Raw genomic sequence first — 21,327 nt, 5'->3', positions numbered from 1 at the left:
CACTGAGTAAAAACTCCCAGCTCTTGTTCAAATAGTGATGAGAGTTTTGATATCCTTTTGAGCAGGCAGATGAGTCCTTGCTTGAGGGAATGCTGCATTGTTGGAGGTGCCGTCTTTTGAATGAGACGTTAAACCGAGGCCCCATCTGCCATCTCAGATGGACGTAAAAGATCCCGTGGCACTATTTGAAAGAAGAGCAGGAATGTTCTCTCCTGTGCCCTGGTTAGTATTTATCCCTCAACCAACATCACTAAAAAACAGATTATCTGGTCATTACCTCATTGCTGTTTGTGGGACCTTGCTGTGCATAAATTGGCTGCCACGTTTCCTGCATTACAACAGTGACTATGCTCCAAAAGCACTTTGTTGGCTGTAAAGCGCTTTGAGATGTCTTGAGGTAGTGAAAGGTGCAATATAAAAGCAAGTCTTTCTTTTAAGCTTCACATCTCAGTCCAATTTTTCATGCACATTGACTCTTACACACTGACTCCTACATTTATATTATATTCCAGTACTCTCAGAACTCCCCTTTAGTCCTCCTAATGGTAAATATGTTAATGATATTGTGCACTATTTTTATTAAATCTATATCTTAATATTTTTTCTCCATGCTTTTCATCATGGAAAAAATAAATTCAAGTAATCCCAGCCACTGAAGCAGCCTTTGAAAATATGACCATCAAACTGTTTGGTTTTTGAAGAACTATTAACAGTAGATTTTTTCAATTTCAATACTGTTATGTACTTTCAAAGCATTAATCTGAATCATGGTGATGATTAGAACATAGGGAAGAATTCATTCTTTGAAATCAAAAGGTTTCATTTTTTTATTATTGCTATACATTTCTATCTCCAGTACAGTAGTGCTTTTGTTGGCCATATCTTTTTTCCTAAACATTGATCCATATCCTCTAAAGATGTTTGCCCTCTAAAGATGTATTTGTATTTAATTAATTTACCTAATGGCAGTTTAATCTGTAATGCATTTTCTTTGCACTTGTGTATTAGGAATGCTGCTTGCTGGTTTTGTTCTCCGGAATATTCCTGTTGTCAGTGATGCTATTTACATTGACTACAAGTGGTCATCATCCTTGAGAAGTATAGCCCTTGCAATAATCCTTACCCGAGCTGGACTTGGGCTAGACGCAAAGGTATGAAAAATATGTTTCTCACCTCCATTTTGTTCACATGGTCTGGTCATCATGGTGTGGGGCAGGCTTGATGGACCAGCTGGTCTTTTCCTGCCCGTCAATTTCTTATGCTCATACGTATAAAACCAAAAAGTGTCACTCAAGTTAGCTACAGTTCATTTAGCTTTTACTTGTTGCACTAACTAGATGTTGTGGTATTGAACCATGAAGGTCCTAGATCCGACCTCTGAGCTGTACTGAGTTAGCTGACCTTAACCGGAGTAGTTTCAGTATTCCTGGCCTGGGAAGAGGGAATTACACAATTACAGCTTCAATGAAGAGATGACCAGGCTTAGCTGTGATGCCTCATAGTCACATAGCCTGATCACTGCTTGGACTCACACATGAAGTACGTCCCTTTGGGCAAAATCCAACTTTTTTGTATGTTTATGTTGCTGGCAAAGTTTGATATCATGCTCCTAATGTCCTTGTCCAAATCATCTAAATATATTGAGAACAAAAGTGGACCCAGCATTGACTCCTGGGGCTCAATATTAGGAGGACTGCAGGTTCGCAGCGGGGGGGGGCGACTGGGCGCGTGGGTAACGCGCCCGGTGAAATCAGTCTGCCCCGCATGCGATCGCAGCCTAAATGGATCCACTTACCTGGTCTTCCGGGTTCCCCGCTGCTGAGCTGCGCATTGGGCGGACTGCGCATGCGCAGTAAGGTCTGTCAGCTGGAGGAGCTCTATTTAAAGGGCAGTCCTCCACTGACGGATGCTGCAACAAATAGGAAAAATTACAGCATGGAGCAGCCCAGGGGGAAGGCTGCTCCCAGGTTAATGATGCCTCACTCGAGCCAGGCCGCTTCCTCCCGCCCGCTTCCTCCCAGCGGGCGGGAGGAAGCGGCCTGGCTCGAGGTGGCAGAGGAGGTCACCTGCACCACCAACATATCACGAGCCTGCATACAGTGCAGGAGGCGCTGCAATGACCTAAGTAGGTCAGCCGAAGTGAGTACACTTACTCATTCCCCTACACTCCGTCTGCCACATCACCGCCCCCACCCCAGATCTCCTTCTGCACTGCCAACACTACTCTGTCACGTCACTCCTCACACCCACTCAAAGCTCATCCTCATCTCACCTGCACTTATTCACCTCGCCAGTACTCATCCCGCCACTACCACTCAACCCAATCCTCATACAATCTCATCGCTCTATCTCATACTCACCCTCTCGTGCATCTCTTTCACGGTCAGCCTCACTCAACCTGCCACTACCTGTGCTGCAGCCACAGGGCATGCATCACATACGTGCAGTAGGCAGCGTAAGGCAAACGTGTCGTGAGCATGAAGGGGATGCACAAGGGTGTTTGAGGGTTTGTCATGGTTTTTACTTATATTTAATTTCTGAACAACTCACATCACATATTATATTGGCACTACTACTGCCACGTCTTTGTGAATTTTGTCTGGTTTGTGCAATAATGCCCTTTCCTGAGGATCACAATGAAGACCCACAACTGATGCCACCCATTGTGTCACTGCAGAGTGGGTGTAGGTGTATTTGCAGGGCTCTTTTGTGCAGACGACTGAGAGACATCGGCGATGTCCCCAGTGGCACCCTGGAAGGATATGGAGGAGAAGTTGTTGAGGGCAGTGGTGACTTTGACAGCGACAGGTAAGAAGATGGTGCTCGGGCCAGCCGGGAGCAGCTCGGCATGAAGGAGGCTGCAGATGTCCACGACTACATGTCGAGTGACTCTGAGCCTCCGTGTGCACTGCTGTTCAGAGAGGTCCAGGAAGCTGAGCCTTGGTCTGTGGACCCTGTGGCGAGGGTAGTGCCCTCTGCGACGCATCTCTCTCTGCGGTTGCCCTCCCTCCTGCTGTGCAGGTGAATGTGTCACAGCACTGTGTTGTGGAGTTCCAGGTGTCAGAGGTGGACGGCGTGGCTGGCGAGGCTGGTGATATTGTTCGCCCTCCAAGGAGGTCATGACTGAAGCTACGGCGGCCCCCATCCGGAAGATGTACATCTGAGGGGGTCCGCAAGGTAGGTACATGTGTCTTCACCCCGGGGTAAGTGTGCAAGTTGGTGAATTTTATTGTTAGGAGGAGGGTGGTGGAGGCCAAACTTTGTCCAAAGTGACAGAGTAGCCTCCTGCAATGAGTGAGAGTCTCCCCCACCCACCTGTCAAATGGACCTTTGCAGCTGCCACAGGCTGATAGTTGCCACACGTCCATTTGAACTGGGAGTGTTTTCCCCCAGTACGGGAAACAGTCCCAGTTGTTTCTAAAATCCCACCCCTCCTGAAATATTCCCTTAATCGGGTCTGTTAACGACCTGAAATAGCAGAATAAATACTGTCAAGTGGCACCCCGCCGGCTTTAATTGCCTGCGGGAGTCCCACATGCGGGGGCTGCGCGTGCACGTCAGCGCGTCTGTGGGGAACCCGGAAGTGGGTGGGTTGGAGCCAGGCTCCTGACCCGCTCCGGGATTCCCTGATTTTCGGAGCCCCCCCCGCCAGGAACGCACCCGATAGCGGGTGCTAATATCGGGCCCCTGGAGTACATCACTTCCAACCTTTACCAATCCAAGCAACATCTATTAACTTTAACTCTGTCTCATATCTGTCAACCAACTTGTTTCTACCTTATCCCTGAGTTTAGTAACTGGCCTCTTGTGAGACACCTTATCGAATGCCTTCTACAAATGATCTACTATCATTTTATCTATCCAGATCAGTTGCTTCTTCAAAATATCCTATGAAATTTATAAGACACAATTGCCTTTAATAAATCCATACTGGCTGTCCTTAATTATCCCAAGCATTTCTAATTTTATCTCAAATTATGGATTTTAAGTTTACCCATAACTGATGTTAGACTAACTGGTATATGGTTGCTCAATTTATCCATTTCTCCTTTCTTGAACAGACATGTTACACTGACTACCCTCAAGTTCTCTGGCACAATTTACATATCTGAGAAGGATTGAAAAATTATAGTCAGAACCTCTTCTATCTTCTCTCAGACTTCCTTCAACAGCCTAGGGTACATGCTCTCAGGGGCCCGTTGCTTATCCACCATTGGTTCAGCAAAAAAAATAACATCTCTTTTTTTTCGACAGTTATGACTAACAATTGTTCCTCTTCCTACTAGGTCTTCATTCTCACTTCCACCAGCATTTGTTGAAACTGAATAACTATTTAATATTTTTGCCATGTTTCCATCCTCCATAGCCAGATTCTTCCCTTCATTCCTACGCTTCCTAATTATTCTTTTACTTTTAGTATGTTAATTTAAAAGCCCTTACTATTTCCTTTTATATTATCTCCTAGCCTTTCTTCATATTCCCTTTCACCTCCTCTCTAAACTTGATACATTCCTCATGATTTTCTTTAATATTGTTAGCTCCAGTCTTATCGTATACTTTTCTTTTAGGTTTGTTTAGTTTTAATCTCTCTATTTAGCCACAGAACTCTATTCTTTAATGCACCTCCTTTCACCTCTGAGTATACCTATTTTGAACACTATCCATCTCATATTTGAAAATTCTCCACTGCTGATTCACTGTCCTCTTTGCTATCTTTCCTGCCCTGTTATTTTAGGACAAAGATCTCTTTTTAATCTCATTAAACTTTGCCTTTTCCAGTCCAGTGCCCTTATCGTTTGACTCTTCATTATCCTTTTTCTTCTTATATTGATCCTAACAATGTTATGTTTGCTGTTTTCCAATTGTTCTCCTATTCTTCGATCCATTATTTGCCTCACTTTATTTCCCAGAATTAAATCAATGTGATATGGTGCTGTATAAGGGCAAGTATTATTTATATTTACCTTAAGTTCTGTGATATTGTATAATGCAATGTAAAACAAATCTTGACAAGTAAGTAGTGTTTATAGGATAGCAAATAACACTATTACTCTAACACTAATCATATATATATATAAAATGTATATGTATATAATAAGTGGCTTATATATGGCATTAAATAAATAGGATTGGGGTGTACAATGTTGTGGACTAAAGAGCAGATAGAATTGTTGCTTGCCTACTAAACAGAACTGTCAGTATCTTGCATGCTTGCTTCCCACACATGCCATCCTTGTGATCTTTTTGAGGGAATTTGCTGAATGAGTTTGGCAATTTATGTCTCTGTTGGAGGCTAAAAGTAGGCCAGGCTGTTTTATACACATCATATCTTCCTGCATATTTTCTTTCTTGGTGGCTTCCCTCTTATTGGAGCAATTTCTCTGGAGACTTTGGACCCAGTAACAGCACCATAACAGTACACTTTTATCAGCAGATAATTTTAATTGCAACTTTCAATTCTAACTTAAGCTCAGACTTTCGCTGCTGATTTAAAATCTTTCCCCACTTTGAGTCCTAGGTTTCTTGTTCCATTCTATTTAATTTCCTTATTAACGTTTACCACAATTAATGGATGTAGCTTCCTATCTTGCTGCTACCACTACCCTAACTCACCTGTAATTTAAAAATTCAAATACTACACATTTCACAATAGCATGATTAAATTTATCCATCAAAATATCTTTTGTGGCTTTTAGTGCCTTCATTAAAGTTTCTGCTTAAAGGTCTCAGCCTCTCCTTAAAGCCTGGGCTTGGAGTTGATATTTTTGCCCAGACCTGTGACTCTGAACGAACTTTGAATTCTGCACTGTAAATATGTACAGTACACCTAATTTTCTGTACTGTAAACTTGTACAGTACACAATTTTCCAGGACGCATTAGCAGATTTCCATTAGCTGTACCGTACTGACACTATTTTACTTCAGTATCCTCAACTTTCTGCTTAGTTTTTCTTCAAATAATTTTGCAAAGTTTAAAAAGCTTAATTTGGGGTCAAATTTATATCATGTGTTTTTTTTAAAGCAGCTGTGTCAACGTGTGTCTGTGTGAGATTGAGAAAAAGATGGCAGTGTACCAATTACACATCAATTGTAACTTTTGTTTTATAATCTATAAACTTCAGAAAATGAATTAAGCAGGGAGAGTGGGGGTGACAGACAATGAGAGAGACTGTGGGTTCGATTTTCCAGTGAAGTGGTGGGGGGGGGGGGGGGGGGGCTACGAAAATTGAGGAGATCCAGAGTGGCTTTGGAACCTGGCTCCAACCCGCAGCCTTCCGGGTTCCCCACTGACGAGTATGGGTGCGCACGCGCCTCCCGAATGCGGAAGTCCAACCGGCAATTAAAGCCGGTGGGATGATAGTTAAGCGACTCATTTAGATACTTGAAGTATTTAATTTTGTCCACATTAAGGCAGGGGTCCGATTTCTAAGCTTCCTCAGTGTGTTTCCTGTGCTGTGGGAAACATTCCATGTTCTACCAGATGTGTTTCAGCCAGCAGCCAGTTGGACATTCAAATGCTTGTTTGACAGATGGCGATAAAAGGTGAGTTCTTGCTGCAGGGCACTCAGTTCTTTCACACCAACTTTTGGCTGCGAGATCTTTGTGTTTTCACTGAAAATTCTTACTTTCCACTCGCAATTCTTCTGTTCACACATATTTAACAACTTTTCGGACCCCCTCAAACTCACACCATCAGGATGGGGGGGGCGCCATGGCTGCATTCACCACTACATCCGAGGACGAGCAACATCACCAGCCTCGCCAGGCACGGGATGCACTTCCGCTACTTGCAGCTCCACAACACAGTGCTGCTGTGCACAAGAGCACAGAGGGCAACAACAGAAAGATCGACGTCACAGGAGGCACTACCCTCGCCACAGGGATAGAGACCAAGGCTCAGCTTCCTGGACCTCTCTGAGGAGCAGTGTATACGGAGGCTCAGAGTGAGTCATAAGAACATAAGAAATAGGAGCAGGAGTAGGCCATCTGGCAACCTCGAGCCTGCTCCGCCATTCAACAAGATCAAGGCTGATCTTCTACCTCAACGCCATTTTCCTGCACTATCTCCATATCCCATGATGCCTTTAATATCTAGAAATCTATCGATCTCTGTTTTGAATGTATTCAATGACTGAGCCCCCACAGACCTCTGAGGTACAGAATTCCAAAGATTCACCCTCTGAGTGAAGAAATTTCTCCTCATCTCAATCCTAAATGGCCTACCCTTTATTCTGAGACTGTGACCCCGGTTCTAGATTACCCAGTCAGGGGAAACATCCTCCTTGCATCTACCCTGTCGAGCCCTGTAAGAATTTTGTATGTTTCAATGAGATCACCTCCCATTCTTCTAAACTCTAGAGAATACAGGCCTAGTCTACTCAATCTCTCCTTATACAACAATCCCGCCATCCCAGGAATCAGTCTGATGAACCTTCTTTGCACTCCCTCTATGGCAAGTGTATCCTTTCTTAGGTAAGGAGACCAAAATTGAACACAATACTCCAGGTGCGATCTCACCAAGGCCCCATATAATGCAGTTACTTTACTTCTGTACTCAAATCCTCTTGTAATAAAGGCGAACATACCATTTGCCTTCCTAATTGCTTGCTGCACCTACATGTTAGCTTTCAGTGACTCATGTACAAGGACACCCAGGTCCCTTTGAACATCAACACTTCCCAATCTCTCACCATTTAAAAAAATACTCTGCATTTCTGTTTTTCCTACCAAAGTGGATAACTTCACATTTCTCCACATTATATTCCATCTGCCATGTTCTTACCCACTCACTTAGCCTGTCTATATCCCCCTGAAGTCGCTTTGCATCCTCCTCACAACTCACATTCCCACCTAGTTTTGTGTCATCAGCAAACTTGGAAATATTACATTTGGTCCCCTCATCCAAATCATTGATATAGATTGTGAATAGCTGGGGCCCAAGCACCGATCCCTGCGGTACCCCACTGATCACAGCCTGCCAACCTGCAAAGACCTTTTTATTCCTATCCTCTGTTTTCTGTCTGTTAACCAATTCTCAATCCATTCCAGTATATTACCCCCAATTCCATGTGCTCTAACTTTGTTCTCCATCCTCCTGTGTGGAACCTTATCGAAAGCCTTCTGAATATCCAAATACACCACATCCACTGGTTCCCCCTTATCTATTTTACTAGTTACATCCTCAAAGAACTCCAATAGGTTTGTCGCCAGGTAGTTGCAGACATCTGCAGCCTCCTTCATGCTGAGCTGGTCCCGGCTGGGCCGAGTGGCATCTCATTACCCGTCACTGTCAAAGTCACCACTGCCCTCAACTTCTTTGCCTCTGGATCACTCCAGGGTGCCACCGGGGACATCACCGGGGTTTCTCAGTCATCTGCACACAAGTGCGGAAGGCAGGTCACTAACGGCTTGTTTCGCAGAGCCTTGCAATAGATCAACTTTCCCATGGATGACCTCAGCCAAACGGAAAGGGCAGTGGGGATTCCACTCTGTGGCTGGCTTCCCACGGATGCAGGGTGCAATCAATTGCACCCATATAGCAATACGAGCACCTCCAGATGAGCCAGGGTTGTTCATCAACAGAAAGGAGTATCACTCCATCAACACTCAGCTTGTTTTGACCACCGCAAAAGATTCCTTCACGTGTGCCAGATTCCTTGGCAGTTGTCACGATTCTTTCATTCTGAGGGAATCCAACATCCCACCCCTCTTCCACACACCGAACACCTTTAAGGGCTGGCTCCTCGGGGACAAGGGATACCCCCTGCACATGTGGCTCCTGACACCTCTGAGGAATCCTATCACCAACCAACAGGGTCGATATAACGACAGCCACATCGCCACCAGGACTACAATTGAGCGTGCTATAGGGCTGCTCAAGATGCGATTTAAGTGCCTTGATCGTTCTGGGGGAGTGCCTCAATACAGACCAGACAGAGTAGGACGCATTATAGTCGTGAATATCGCACAACAGAGAGGGGTGCCGCTTGAGGAGGCCCCATCCACATCTGCCACCCACGTTAAGGAGGAGGAACCCATGGGCAGAGCAGTGGCTCACCTGGCTGCTCGTGAGGCCAGGAAGTCACTGATACGTGAATGGCTCTCCTAACATCAGAAAGTGTGAAGAGTCCAGTCCTAACACCACCAGGAAAGAGCAGCGCCCACGCCAGGCCGCCCACCTCTCCCTGCACAAAACAATCCTGCAACTACACATACACCCACTGTAAAGTGACCCAATGGGTGGCATCAAGTGTCGCCGTTCATGGTGAACCTCATGAAAGGGCCCTATCACAAAAGCCAGTCAAGAATGGGCAAGACGTGGGAGTAGTGGTGACAATCGTAACATTTAATGTGACTTTAACAAAAAGCAAATATAAATGAAAAACATGACCGTCTGTCAAACACCCTTCGTGCACACAAAACCTTCGCCTTTCTCTTATGACTACTTCTACGTAGTGCATCCCCTGTGGCTGCAGCAGAGGTAGCGGCAGGTTGCTCATGTTCATGCCCTGACTGTTGAGATGCTTTAGGCCTACACCCTCTGAGTTTTGGCACCCGTGAGGGCCCCTCCAAAGACTGCTCCACCTGCACCTGTGCAGGGGCAGACTCGGTCACCTGGAGAGGAGGCAGCATTGCGGGTGCTGGTTGAGGGGGGGCAACGGGTGAGACGTGGGAGTGCTTTGAGTGTTGTCCCCACTTCCATGTCCCCTTTCGCCATCATCCCTCCCCTGAGCCAGGCCCACATCACTCCTACCACCCTGCTGGAGAACAGTGTGGTGGACATGTGTGTTGCATTGGAAGACCACTTCTGAAGTATCTGTCAGCTTGTTTGAGGCAGCAGAATGTTATTCACCGAGTCCGAACGACCGTTGTCGGGGCCTGAATGGATTTATTTGTGAGCCGTGTTTGAAACTCAATGGAGGCCAGCCTTCTCTCCATCGCATACATTTCCGCACTCACCCGTGTCACTATCTCAGAGAGTTGCTCACGTCCCTGTGACAGTATCTCTGAGATTCCCTGCCGTACCTGTGTCACCATTCCATTAATGCAAGAGTTGGACTCCTCCATCCTCTGCGCTATTGTGGAGAGTGCGCGTGGCACCTGTTCCAGTACCTCACAAATGTGCTGCTGTCCCTCGATCATTCTCCTTTTAAAGGATGGCTCCTGGGGTTCAGCATCTGCATCCAGCTGAGCAGAGCCTGGAGACGAGAGCTCCCACCAACGTGGACTCTCCACAGATGCCCCTGCCATTAGTGTGTGCTCATGCTCACTTGTTTGTGGTGACTCACCAGGTGCCAACCCCACTAACTGACTACTAGGACCCACTGAGGTGTGAGTATCTGCGCTGATGGATGGCTCGCTGTGATGTGACGGTGCACCCTCAGAGGCCAGCAAGTCCTCTGAGGAATCGCCCTCTGCCGTCACTGCAGTCGCTGAAGGCCCTGTAAGAGAACAGAAGGCAATATTAAGCATCATTACAGATGTGTCATGTTGCGATGAGCATACTGAGGTGTTGAAGATGGCAAGCATTGTTAACATCAATTCATATTGTGTGTGTTGAATGTTAAAGTTGTGTCACCAGACGTTTGTGGAGTGCCTGTCTCGCCGTCCCCAACGGACAGGCACTCGAGGGTGCGGCTGAGCTCCAGCGCATCCTGCTCCGCGTCTGTGAGGACCCCCCCCCCCCCTCCAGTCCTTACCCTCTCGTGTGCATTTTGCGCACTCTTCTCTTAGAAGGGGAGAAAAAACAGACGTGAGTGAGTGAGGGTGAAGTGGCCAGCCAATGAATGCATTGGTTTGGGTGAGGCTGACCGTGAAAGAGGACCATCAGAGGGTGAGTATGAGACAGAGCCATCACATTAGATGAGGGGTGGGGTGAGAGGTAGTGGTGGGGTGACTAATGGGGAGGTGAGGAAGTGCAGGTAAGTTGAGGATGAGCCTTAAGTGGGTGTGAGAGTGATGTGATAGAATAGTCTTGGCAGTGCAGAATGAATTGGGGGGGTTGGGCGGTGATGTGCAACACGGAATGCAGGCGAATCAATAAGTGTACTCACTTTTGCTGACCTAGTTAGGTCATTGAAACGCTTCCTGCACTGCACCCAGGTGAGGGAGATATTGCTGCTGCTGATCACCTCCTCTGCCACCTTGAGCCAGGCCTTCTTGGTGGCAGAGGCAGGGCACTTCCTCCCGTCTGCTGGGTAAAACACATCCCTCCTCCTCACCCCCTCCAGTAGCACCTGGAGTGAGGCATCGTTGAACCTTGGAGCAGCTTTGCGCCTGTACTGCTCCTCTGTGATTTGTGGGTCTTTGCTCCAACAAAAGCCTTTGGAGCAATGGCCCTTTAAATAGAGCTCCTCCAGCTGACAGCCTGTGATGCAGTCCTCCCGCTGCGCAGCTTTCCGGCAAACCTGGAAGCCACGTTAAGTGGCACCAATTCAACTGTGATCGCATGGGAAATGGACATTTTTTATTGGTCGGGTTACCCACGCGCCCATTCACCTTCCCCCTGCCATCCTGCCTCCTTTCTAAAATTGGGGCCTATATCCTTGTTCATGCTAATTTTCAATTTTCAAAAGACGCTAATTGAATTTTGAAGCCAACTAATTATCTCCACTGCTTTTGCTGATGATTAGAAAATGTCACTGCTAATCGTTGCACCCGTGAGACAGAGGATCAAAATTCCAACACGTATGAGAAGAGAAAGAAACAGATAAACACAGACAGAGAGAAAGGAAGACAGTTTCTTGCCTAGTTCTAATTGATTTTTTTATAAGTTTGAAAGTGAACAAAGCTTCTTTGAAGGTAGACGGGGGAAGGGAGGAGAAAGGTGGGTTAAGAGGGAGAGTTCCTCCCCTTGATCTTTGATTTCGAGTTGTGTTTGAAAACCAAACAAAATCTCTTTGAGGGAAACAGATAGGAGGGAGTGTAGGAGGGCAATGGGGAAGATTGGCAATGGGGAAGGAGTGGGGGAGGAAGCTCTGGTCGGCAATCGGTGGGGTGGGGGGGACGGTCGGCAGTCGGGAGGGGGGCGGTCGGCAATCGGGAGTGGGGGGGGGCGGTCGGCAATCGGGAGTGGGGGGGGCGGTCGGCAATCGGGATGGGGGGGCGGTTGGCAATCGGGAGGGGGGGGGGGCGGTCGGCAATCGGGAGGGGGGGGTGCGGTCGGCAATCGGGAGGGGGGGGGGGGCGGTCGGCAATCGGGAGGGGGGGGGTCGGCAATCGGGAGGGGGGTGCGGTCGGCAATCGGGTGGGGGGGTGGTCGGCGGTCGGCAATCGGGAGGTGGGGAGCGGTCGGCAATCGGGAGGTGGGGGCGGTCGGCAATCGGGACGGGGGGGCGGTCGGCAATCGGGAGGGGGGGAAGCTCTGGTCAGCAATCTGGGGGGGAAGGTCAGCAATCGTGGGGGGTGGGGGGCTAGGTCAGCAATCTTGGGGGGGGGCTAGGTCAGCAATCGTTGGGGGGATTGTCGGCAATTGGCGGGGGGAAGCTCTGGTCGGCAATTGGGCAGGGGGTGCGGAGGCTTGCAATCGGGAGGACTTGGGGGGGAGGCAGGAGGTTGGAGGAGCCAAAGGCTTCCTTGAGGGGCTCTGGAGGAGCACTCCTGCTCCACCTGGCCCACAAGGAATGCTGAAAGAGCCACTTACCTTGGGGAGACGGCCATTTCACTGCTGAGTTTCGCAACCCTTGGGAGACCCAGGCAGCACCCGTTAATTTCAAATGAGGCTCCCAATTGCACTGTAGGAGCCCAATTTAAATATGTTAATAAGCGTCCCACCTCTCCACGGTGGGCACTTGGACGCCCCGAAATCCGCTGCCGCTAAAATGGCGGAAGGTGCATGCACGGTGGTTTGGGGTTTCATGGATTTCACTTTTAAACCCCCTTTTCCCGCCCATCGTGGGGGAACTAATATCGAGGCCAATATTGTCTTTAATATAGTTGTGAGTTGATTTTTTTTTTCTTCCGAGTTAACACAAGATACTTTTATCATTAGGCTCTTCGCAAACTGAAGGCTGTGTGTCTTAGGCTGGCATTTGGCCCTTGTCTTAGTGAAGCTTGTGTTTGTGCAGTTCTTGGACACTATCTACTGCACCTGCCATGGTCATGGAGTTTTATCTTGGGGTAAGCACAGAGCTGACAATACTTACATAGAAATATAATAAGAACATGAGAAATGGGAGCAGGAGTAGGCCATATGGCCCCTCACGCCTGCTCCGCCATTCAATAAGATCATGGCTGATCTTCGACCTCAACTCCACTTTCCCGCCCTATCCCCATATCCCTTGATTCCCTTAGTGTCCAAAAATCTATCGATCTCAGTCTTGAATATATTCAACGACTGAGCATCCACAGCCCTCTGGAGTAGAGAATTCCAAAGATTCACAACCCTCTGGGTGAAGAAATTCCTCCTCATCTCAGTCTTAAAATGGCCAGCCCCTTACCCTGCGACTATGCCCCCTAGTTCTAGACTCTCCAGCCAGGGGAAACAACCTCTCATCACACATATATATATATATATATATATATACTTAGTCTAGATTTCAGTTTTATTTTAATAAAAATTCTTATTTGATATATGTGTATATTTTATATATATTGTGTGTATATATAATATATAATGTATGTGTATAGGTGTGTGTATATATCACACACACCCAAAGTAATGTATCAAATTCCTAATAAAATAAATTAAAGTGACTTGGAAAATTAAGTTAATTCCAATAGGGTATTGTTTAATATAATTTTTTTTTTCTGTAAGCAAAAGGACAAGCAATTAGAAACACAGAGACCAAGTAATATTTTGCCTCATGAAATACTTAATGGACTTAATTTTCCAGTTTAATTTTAAAAGTATAGTTATGTTTTGAAACGGCTTTACTTATTTATAATCTATATTAATGACTTGTTGAAGGGACCGAGTGTAATGTATCCAAGTTTTCTAATGATACAAAGCTAGGTGGGAAAGTAAGCTGTGAGGAGGAAGCAAAGAGTCTGCAAAGGGATATAGACACGTTAAGTGAGTGGGTAAGGAGGTGGCAGATGGAGTATAATGTGGGGAAATGTAAGGTTGTTCCTTTTGGTAGGAAGAATAGAAAAACAGAATATTTTTTTAAATGGTGAGAAACTATTAAATATTGGTGTCCAGAGAGACTTGGGTGTCCTGGTACAAGAAACACAAAAAGTTAGCATGCAGGTACAGCAAGCAATTAGGAAGGCAATGGCATGTTGACCTTTATTGCAAGGGGATTGGAGTACAAGAGTAAGGAAGTCTTGCTGCAATTGTACAGGGCTTTGGTGAGACCTCATCTGGAGTACTGAGTAAAGTTTTGGTCTCCTTATCTAAGGAAGGATATACTTGCCTTAGAGGAGGTGCAACAAAAGTTCACTAGATTAATTCCTGGGATGAGAGGGTTGTCCTATGAGGAGAGGTTGAGAAGAATGGATATGCTCTGGAGTTTAGAAGAATGAGAGGTGATCTCATTGAAACATATAAGATTCTGAGGGGTTTGACATTTTGACTAGCTGAGAGGCTGTTTCCCCTGGCTGGACAGTCTAGAACTAGAGGGCGTAGTCACAGGATAAGGGGTCGGCCATTGAGATGAGGAGGCATTTCTTCACGCAGAGGGTTGTGAATCTTTGGAATTCTCTACCCCAGAGGGCTGTGGATGCTGAGTCGTTTAGTATATTCAAGGCTGAGATAGGTAAATTTTTGGTCTCTAAGGAAGCCAAGGGATATGGGGATTGGGCAGAAAAGTGGAGTTAAGGTTGAAGATCAGCCATGATCTTATTGAATGGCGGAGCAGGCTCGAGGGGCCATATGGCCTACTCCTGCTCCTATTTCTTATGTTCTTATGTATGTGAAATTTAGCAAGTGTGTTGACAATAAAAATACTGTTGAGACAATTGCTGTGTACAAAATAACTAAACCTATTGCGCGCTCCGAACCAATATGTCATCTCAAAATGTTATAGAATAGCAAAATACAAACGTATCAAATGGGTTTGTGTTCATTATGTAAAGCTGAGAAATAAACTAATTGGGAATATAAAATTGGATGTATTTATTGCCGAATCTTAACATTACCACCTAGATTTTCCTCTGGGGCAGGACGTCACCCGCCAGCCCTAATCTGCTGTGATCCTGACTCTTTTCTTGGCTCAGGGCGCATTACGTAGCCAGGGCAGCTTCCCAGCAGTAACTCTCTCTTCAGAGGGAGTCTGCCACTGCAAGGGAGAAAAAGATCATGGTGCTGCAGTGGAGCACTCCCTGAAATGGGTGGGGCCAGTGTTGAAGCGCATAGAAGCTCCCTAAAGACTACTGCATTAAATGTTGAAAAGGCTTTGAATTTGCCATTCGGAAGGTGTGGGAGAGGGATAGGTGTCCATCTCTTACCTCTGAGCCAGTTCTCCTGCCTCCCCACTGCCTTATTCCTCCTGCTCTTGCTCTGTATCAGTGATTCAGAGACAGGAAGGGAGGGAAATGGGTCAGAGTCCCGAGCCCCTCCTCCCCCTGGTTATTTACATGTAGCAAGGCACGCAATAGGGGAAGGGGGAGGAAGGAAATGTTAGACCAGTTTTGGGGGTGGGGATTCAGTGGTTGAGCTCTGCCCCATTTTCCTGGGATCAACCTTCTGGAACCAACCAAAAGTAGGCAGACTCCTGGAGGAAAATCCAGGCCTACTTTGGATGGCTTTATACTAGCTTTTTGAAAGTCTTCAGTAGAAAGTTGAGCTCCAGCTGAACTTGTCGTATTTATTACTATCGCGATTAGTTCTGATAAAAATGTTTGTGTAGAATGTAGGGGAATTCAGCAATCTCATTCAATAACTTAAATTCTAGTTTAAGGTGACCTTAAACATGCATACAGCAGTGAAAGCTTACAGCCTTATGAAAAATAAATCAGTTTCTCAAATCATTACACTCTTCCGCTGTAATTTAAATTGCTTTAGTCATCATAATATATGTATTTATATATTTTAACTTGTTATCCCACTGCATTCTGTAATTTCCCTCTTCCCAGGTTTGTGCTTGGTGCAGTATCACCTGCTGTAGTTGTTCCATGCATGCTGCTCCTTCAGAAAGAACGCTATGGGGTTGAGAAGGGAATCCCAACGCTACTTATGGCTGCAGGCAGCTTTGATGATATCCTGGCTATTACGGGCTTCAATACATGTCTAGGAATAGCCTTTTCATCAGGTATGCTTTGATCTAGAACAGGAGTGTCCAAACTGCTGCCACATGCAGCCCCCAAACTCAGTCATTTATGGTCATTTTTTTTTAATTTGCTAGTTTGACCTTTTTTCAATTTTTTTGAAACTGGACATTTGAGAGGTGGCTGATTTTAGCACTGTTGTTACATATTCTAAATCAGATCACTGGATTAGTATCAGCAACTTGAGGCATATGCAAATTAATGGGGACACTGATTTAAACTTTCTGTGTGCCTTCTGAGGCTATATATTACAGACCTGTATGGCCCACAAAGACAAAAAGCTTGGACACCCCTGGTCTAGAACATTATTATTTTAAGAACTTCTGATTTATTGGGAATAACGAAACCCTTCACCATTGCGTTAAATTTACTAAAAAAACCTCGTACTCCACATTTTGCCTGATACAATCTTTTGTTTGAAATTTACTTTGCTAACAGTTACACTTAATTTACTAGTGCACCTTGATCTAATTGGTTTTGTGTGTATTTTATTAAAAAAGAGTGCTATACAGATATAATAAACTCTTTCACACGTGCATCTTTTAATGCAGTGTATTATTTGGATGGTGTTGAAGCCCAAGGCTGCTAAACTGACAAAACATTTTGTTTTGATTGTGTTCTTGGTAAAGTATAAGGTTTTAACAGTTTGTGCTAATATTATATGTCTAACATTTTGGGTGGGTTTTCATTGTTTTTCGATGCCCAATGAATTGCAGCACTTGTTTCTGTTGATGCAATGTAGAATGGCTCTGAAATACTACGAGGTGAACAGTTCCAATTCCAAAAATATTAGAAAAGGATATTTTGTAAATTTATGGAATTACAACTGTCCGTATAGTTCCTTTACAAAACTGTCCTAATCGTGTTTCTCAGACCTAAGAAAGGTATCTTTTTAATATCCATTTTTGCTGATTTTTATTTTTGGTGTTGGTGAAGATGTTAATGCTAGTGAGTGGAACAATTTCCCTTTTCAGGCACTCGGTGCTGACACTAAGCACTCTCGGGTCAGGAGTAGTCAGTCACCTGCAGAGTAAAACTTCCTCTGCTGTTCTGCAATGATGTGCCTTAGTCTCAACCTCAGCACTGATGTTTTGATTTCCCACATCAGCTGTCCCCCGTTGAGTGAAACTGCTGATTTTTGGGATAGTTTTGTGCTGAGTGTCTACATTTGTTGTGAACAGACTTGAGATAGCCCAAACTCATTTCACATCAAATCTTTTCAACCCATAGAGAGAGGAGACAATCATCTCATCAGTCTGGATTCAATCCCAGATCACAGAGTTGAAAAGACTATGTGCCAATTCAACAGTGCTGCACCACCCAGTCCCTTTATGAGAAAAGTGTATATATTTGTACAACTATATTTAAGGACATTAGGGGGAGACACTGATACTATACATCTTGTATAAGGCTGTGAGATTGGAGAGTTACTTGCAGAAGTCACAGGAGAAGTACCAGAATGTTTCTGGTACTTCAGTATTGACTCTGAGTTACCAAAGCACTTGGCACTATTTGCACCAGTTTAATCTTAGGTTTTGTTTGATAAGCTTTTCCTGTTCTGATAATATTATTTATTTTTGATTTGAGATGTTCAATTTCCTGCCAATGTTTAAATTGTTTTCACCCGCAGTGATATTTTTACTACTTTCACATTGGACCAACTTTGACACTTCAATTTCTTATTGCAGTTTGAACTATTCTGAATAGACTTAAATTGGCTTTTTTTTTATTCGTTCATGGGATGTGGGCGTCACTGGCAAGGCCGGCATTTATTGCCCATCCCTAATTGCCCTTGAGAAGGTGGTGGTGAGCCGTCTTCTTGATCCGCTGCGGTTTGTGTGGTGAAGGTTCTCCCACAGTGCTGTTAGGGAGTTCCAGGATTTTGACCCAGCGACGATAAAGGAATGGCGATATATTTCCAAGTCGGGATGGTGTGTGACTTGGAGGGGAACGTGCAGGTGGTGTTGTTCCCATGTGCCTGCTGCCCTTGTCCTTCTAGGTGGTAGAGGTCGCGGGTTTGGGAGGTGCTGTCGAAGAAGCCTTGGCGAGTTGCTGCAGTGCATCCTGTGGATGGTACACACTGCAGCCACAGTGCGCCGGTGGTGGATGGGGTGCAAATCAAGCGGGCTGCTTTGTCCTGGATGATGTCGACCTTCTTGAGTGTTGTTGGAGCTGCACTCATCCAGGCAAATGGAGAGTATTCCATCACACTCCTGACTTGTGCCTTGTAGATGGTGGAAAGGCTTTGGGGAGTCGGGAGTTGAGTCACTCGGCTTAATTAGGCTCCCCAGATGCCTCAGCAAAGGCACACAAGCTATATGAAAAGATGACCTTGGGTAACTCAATGACTAAGCAAAATGACTAATGCAAGGCCTTTTCTGTTGTAATGTTTATTGGTAAAAGTGCCAGTGATTTGATTAATGGCCTTTCCACTCATTGCTTGGCTACTCCATGAGCTTCTCTTAGTCAGTTTTCCTTTGACAACATCTATAAGGTATACATGTAGAAGTATCTTTCATGCATTTACCAGACCAGGTTCAAATTTGGCCAACAGCTAGTTGTTTTTGGCAGACCTACTTTGGCAGTAGAGATGGGGCAATCCAGGGAGGTGAGGTGGTGGGGGGGGAGTGGGGGGAGTGAACTCCTAAATTGGTACTACTTTGGTATGACTCCTGCAGTGTGCAAAGGGTGCCTGAATGGCAAAACTAAGATTATTTAACCTTTGTCAGATTTTTGTTGCTCTTCAAAGGATATTGTTGCTCGTACACCATTATGTCTCCCCTCAGTTCTTGCTGGGTGGCCATTGTTTTGTGATTAGGGAGTTTTGAAGGAAGTTGTTTTTATATCAAAGAGCTGACCTATTGTGCAGGCCAAGAGGAGGGGTTCATGTCGAGGGCGCCGGTCCAATGATGTCAGGAAAAAGCAAAAGTGATTCCTCAGAACCAATGAAGATTGGAGGAGTTCCTACAGCATAGGAGAGTTGCAGTTAGTTGGACTTTACCCATACTCATTAAACAATGTTTTTTTCAAGTATTTATCCACATCCTTTTAAACGCTATTATTTCTGCTAGGGCATTCTATGTCCTAACAACCCTCTTAATGATAAAACATTCTCCTAACCCTGGTCTTCCTTCTTTTGATTATGGTTTTAAATTTATGCCCTGTAGTTACTGACTAACTGACCAGTGGAAATGGTATTTCCCAATATACTTTAGCAAAATCTAATTTTAAACACCACTATTAGTTCTTCTCTTAACCTTTTTTGTTCTAATAAATAAAGCCCCAGTTTCTCTAGTCCCTCACCTAACTAAAGCCTCTCATCCCTGATATCATTTCTTCTGCATGGCCTTCTTACTAAAATAAGGTGCCCAAATCTAGGCAATAGTCTAATTCAGCCTAGCCAATGACAAGTGCCTCCCAGCAACTGGCTGAAGATCAGTAGCAGTATAAGCCTGGGATTGGTCATTTGCCTGCAGGAGGTGCATGGCTTAAGGTTAGGTTTTTGGAATTTTCACTAGATTTTTTTTTCTCAGGTTCAACATCACAAACCACTCCCATAACCACGAGCCCACACACCCTCGTCTGTCTGTACTTGTCCAATTTCTAGATAAATGTAGCAAGCCCAAGGTCAAATAAAGAACCTCTGTAATCGTGTTTCAGCTTGCTTGATAGGCAGAATAAGCACTCTGAACAAACCATGACTTAGGCTACAAATACTAGGTCAGATTTATTGAACAGTAAACAGGTAAATTAACAGATTAAATACAACCTGTAGATTTACGATAATTACAGACTTTCCTAGTCCCCTCAGAATATCAAAAGCTCCTCCTGTGCAGCTCAACATAAAACTAACTCTTTAAACACGGTGCTTACATCTTGCGTAGCTGCTCGGTACCATAGAGTTTTTGGCCTGCTGTACCGCTGTTGGCTTCAGAATGACTGCTGGATGGGAGAAAATCAGCCTCAGATGTACTGTTCTACATCCTTTGAAGGTACATCAAAATAAAGGACATTAAATACATCTTTTATGACTACATTAGGTGGTCAGCCATTCACAGGAATCAAAACAGTGCTTGGCCCCCACAAATACAGCTGCCACTACAGTAGCTTTCAAAGACAGCTCTCACCATGTATGTCTGTACCCAACTGAGGAGCTGATCAAATTGAATAGAATGACACCCAAGAAAGATATTAGGAAATGTTTCCTGGGAACAGAGGGCTAATTTCCCAATGTCACACTTGGGCAAAGGCCCCCTGTACCCAGTGCACAGGCAACATGTAATCTGACAGCTGGGCCCAAGCACAGGTGAAGCCCATTCTCAATTTGACTGGGAAAGATTTTAGAAAATTTTTTGAGGCAAGCATGCTATGGGCCTTATTATACCCCACCCCCAAAAAAGTCCCACAACAAATTTCCTGTGTTTCCTACTGGTCTACTCTTTGTGTGCTGCTTGCCTGTTCAGAATGGGTACTGCTGAGCTTCAATGCTGTTTGCTGCAAGACATCTATTTTTAAAGCTGGAACTGATGGATTTTTGCTTTCTACTGTTTTTTTTTGGCAATGCTGCTGTTTCTGCATTATTGTCCTATAGAAGTTTACAGCACAGAAGGAGACCATTTGGCCCATAGTGCCTGAAATATTTTTTTCTGCTGCTTATTGCTGATTTTTTGCAAAATAGTGATAATTTTGCATGGACCTCCAACTAGAGTGTTGTTGCTGCCAACCTGAGCTAAAAATCACACAGCCTAGCATGAGCATTCAACTGGTAATGGCTGTCCTGGATTTAGAGGACAAAAAGGAGTTCAAGCAGAGGGAAGAAAGGCAAGTGCTTCGGTGGACAGGAAATAAAACAACTTGCCTTGAACATCGAAAAACGTCCCAAGGTGCTTCAGGGAGGTATAATCAGACAGAAATTGATGCCAAACCAAAGAAGGCGATATTAGGAGAGATTACCAAAAGCGTAGTGAAAGAGGTGGGTTTTAAGGAGGGTCTTAAATGAGGAGAGGGAGGTGGAGCATTTTACGAACTGCAGTGTTGGGCTGGGTAAATCCTCCGTCAGTTCTGCAATAATTTTTAAACAAAAAAAACATTGACGTCGATTATGTTTAGTAATTTTTT

At 45.1% G+C, this 21,327-nt stretch overlaps 1 protein-coding gene across 1 annotated transcript in view; it reads left to right on the top strand.

Moving 5' to 3' along the window:
* Window positions 1-21,327, top strand: part of LOC137331221 (sodium/hydrogen exchanger 9B2-like) — a 106,536-nt gene that overhangs the window by 59,856 nt on the left and 25,353 nt on the right. The window contains exons 5-7 of the mRNA XM_067994856.1: window positions 1,009-1,151; window positions 12,992-13,119; window positions 16,018-16,193. Coding sequence (XP_067850957.1) covers window positions 1,009-1,151; window positions 12,992-13,119; window positions 16,018-16,193 — 447 coding nt within the window. The remainder of the gene's footprint in view (window positions 1-1,008; window positions 1,152-12,991; window positions 13,120-16,017; window positions 16,194-21,327) is intronic.

The sequence above is a fragment of the Heptranchias perlo genome, chromosome 1, assembly GCF_035084215.1.
Source record: "Heptranchias perlo isolate sHepPer1 chromosome 1, sHepPer1.hap1, whole genome shotgun sequence".
Classification (NCBI taxonomy): domain Eukaryota; kingdom Metazoa; phylum Chordata; class Chondrichthyes; order Hexanchiformes; family Hexanchidae; genus Heptranchias; species Heptranchias perlo.
The sequence above is the reverse complement of the archived record's forward strand: the minus strand, read 5'-3'. Positions and strand labels throughout refer to the sequence as shown.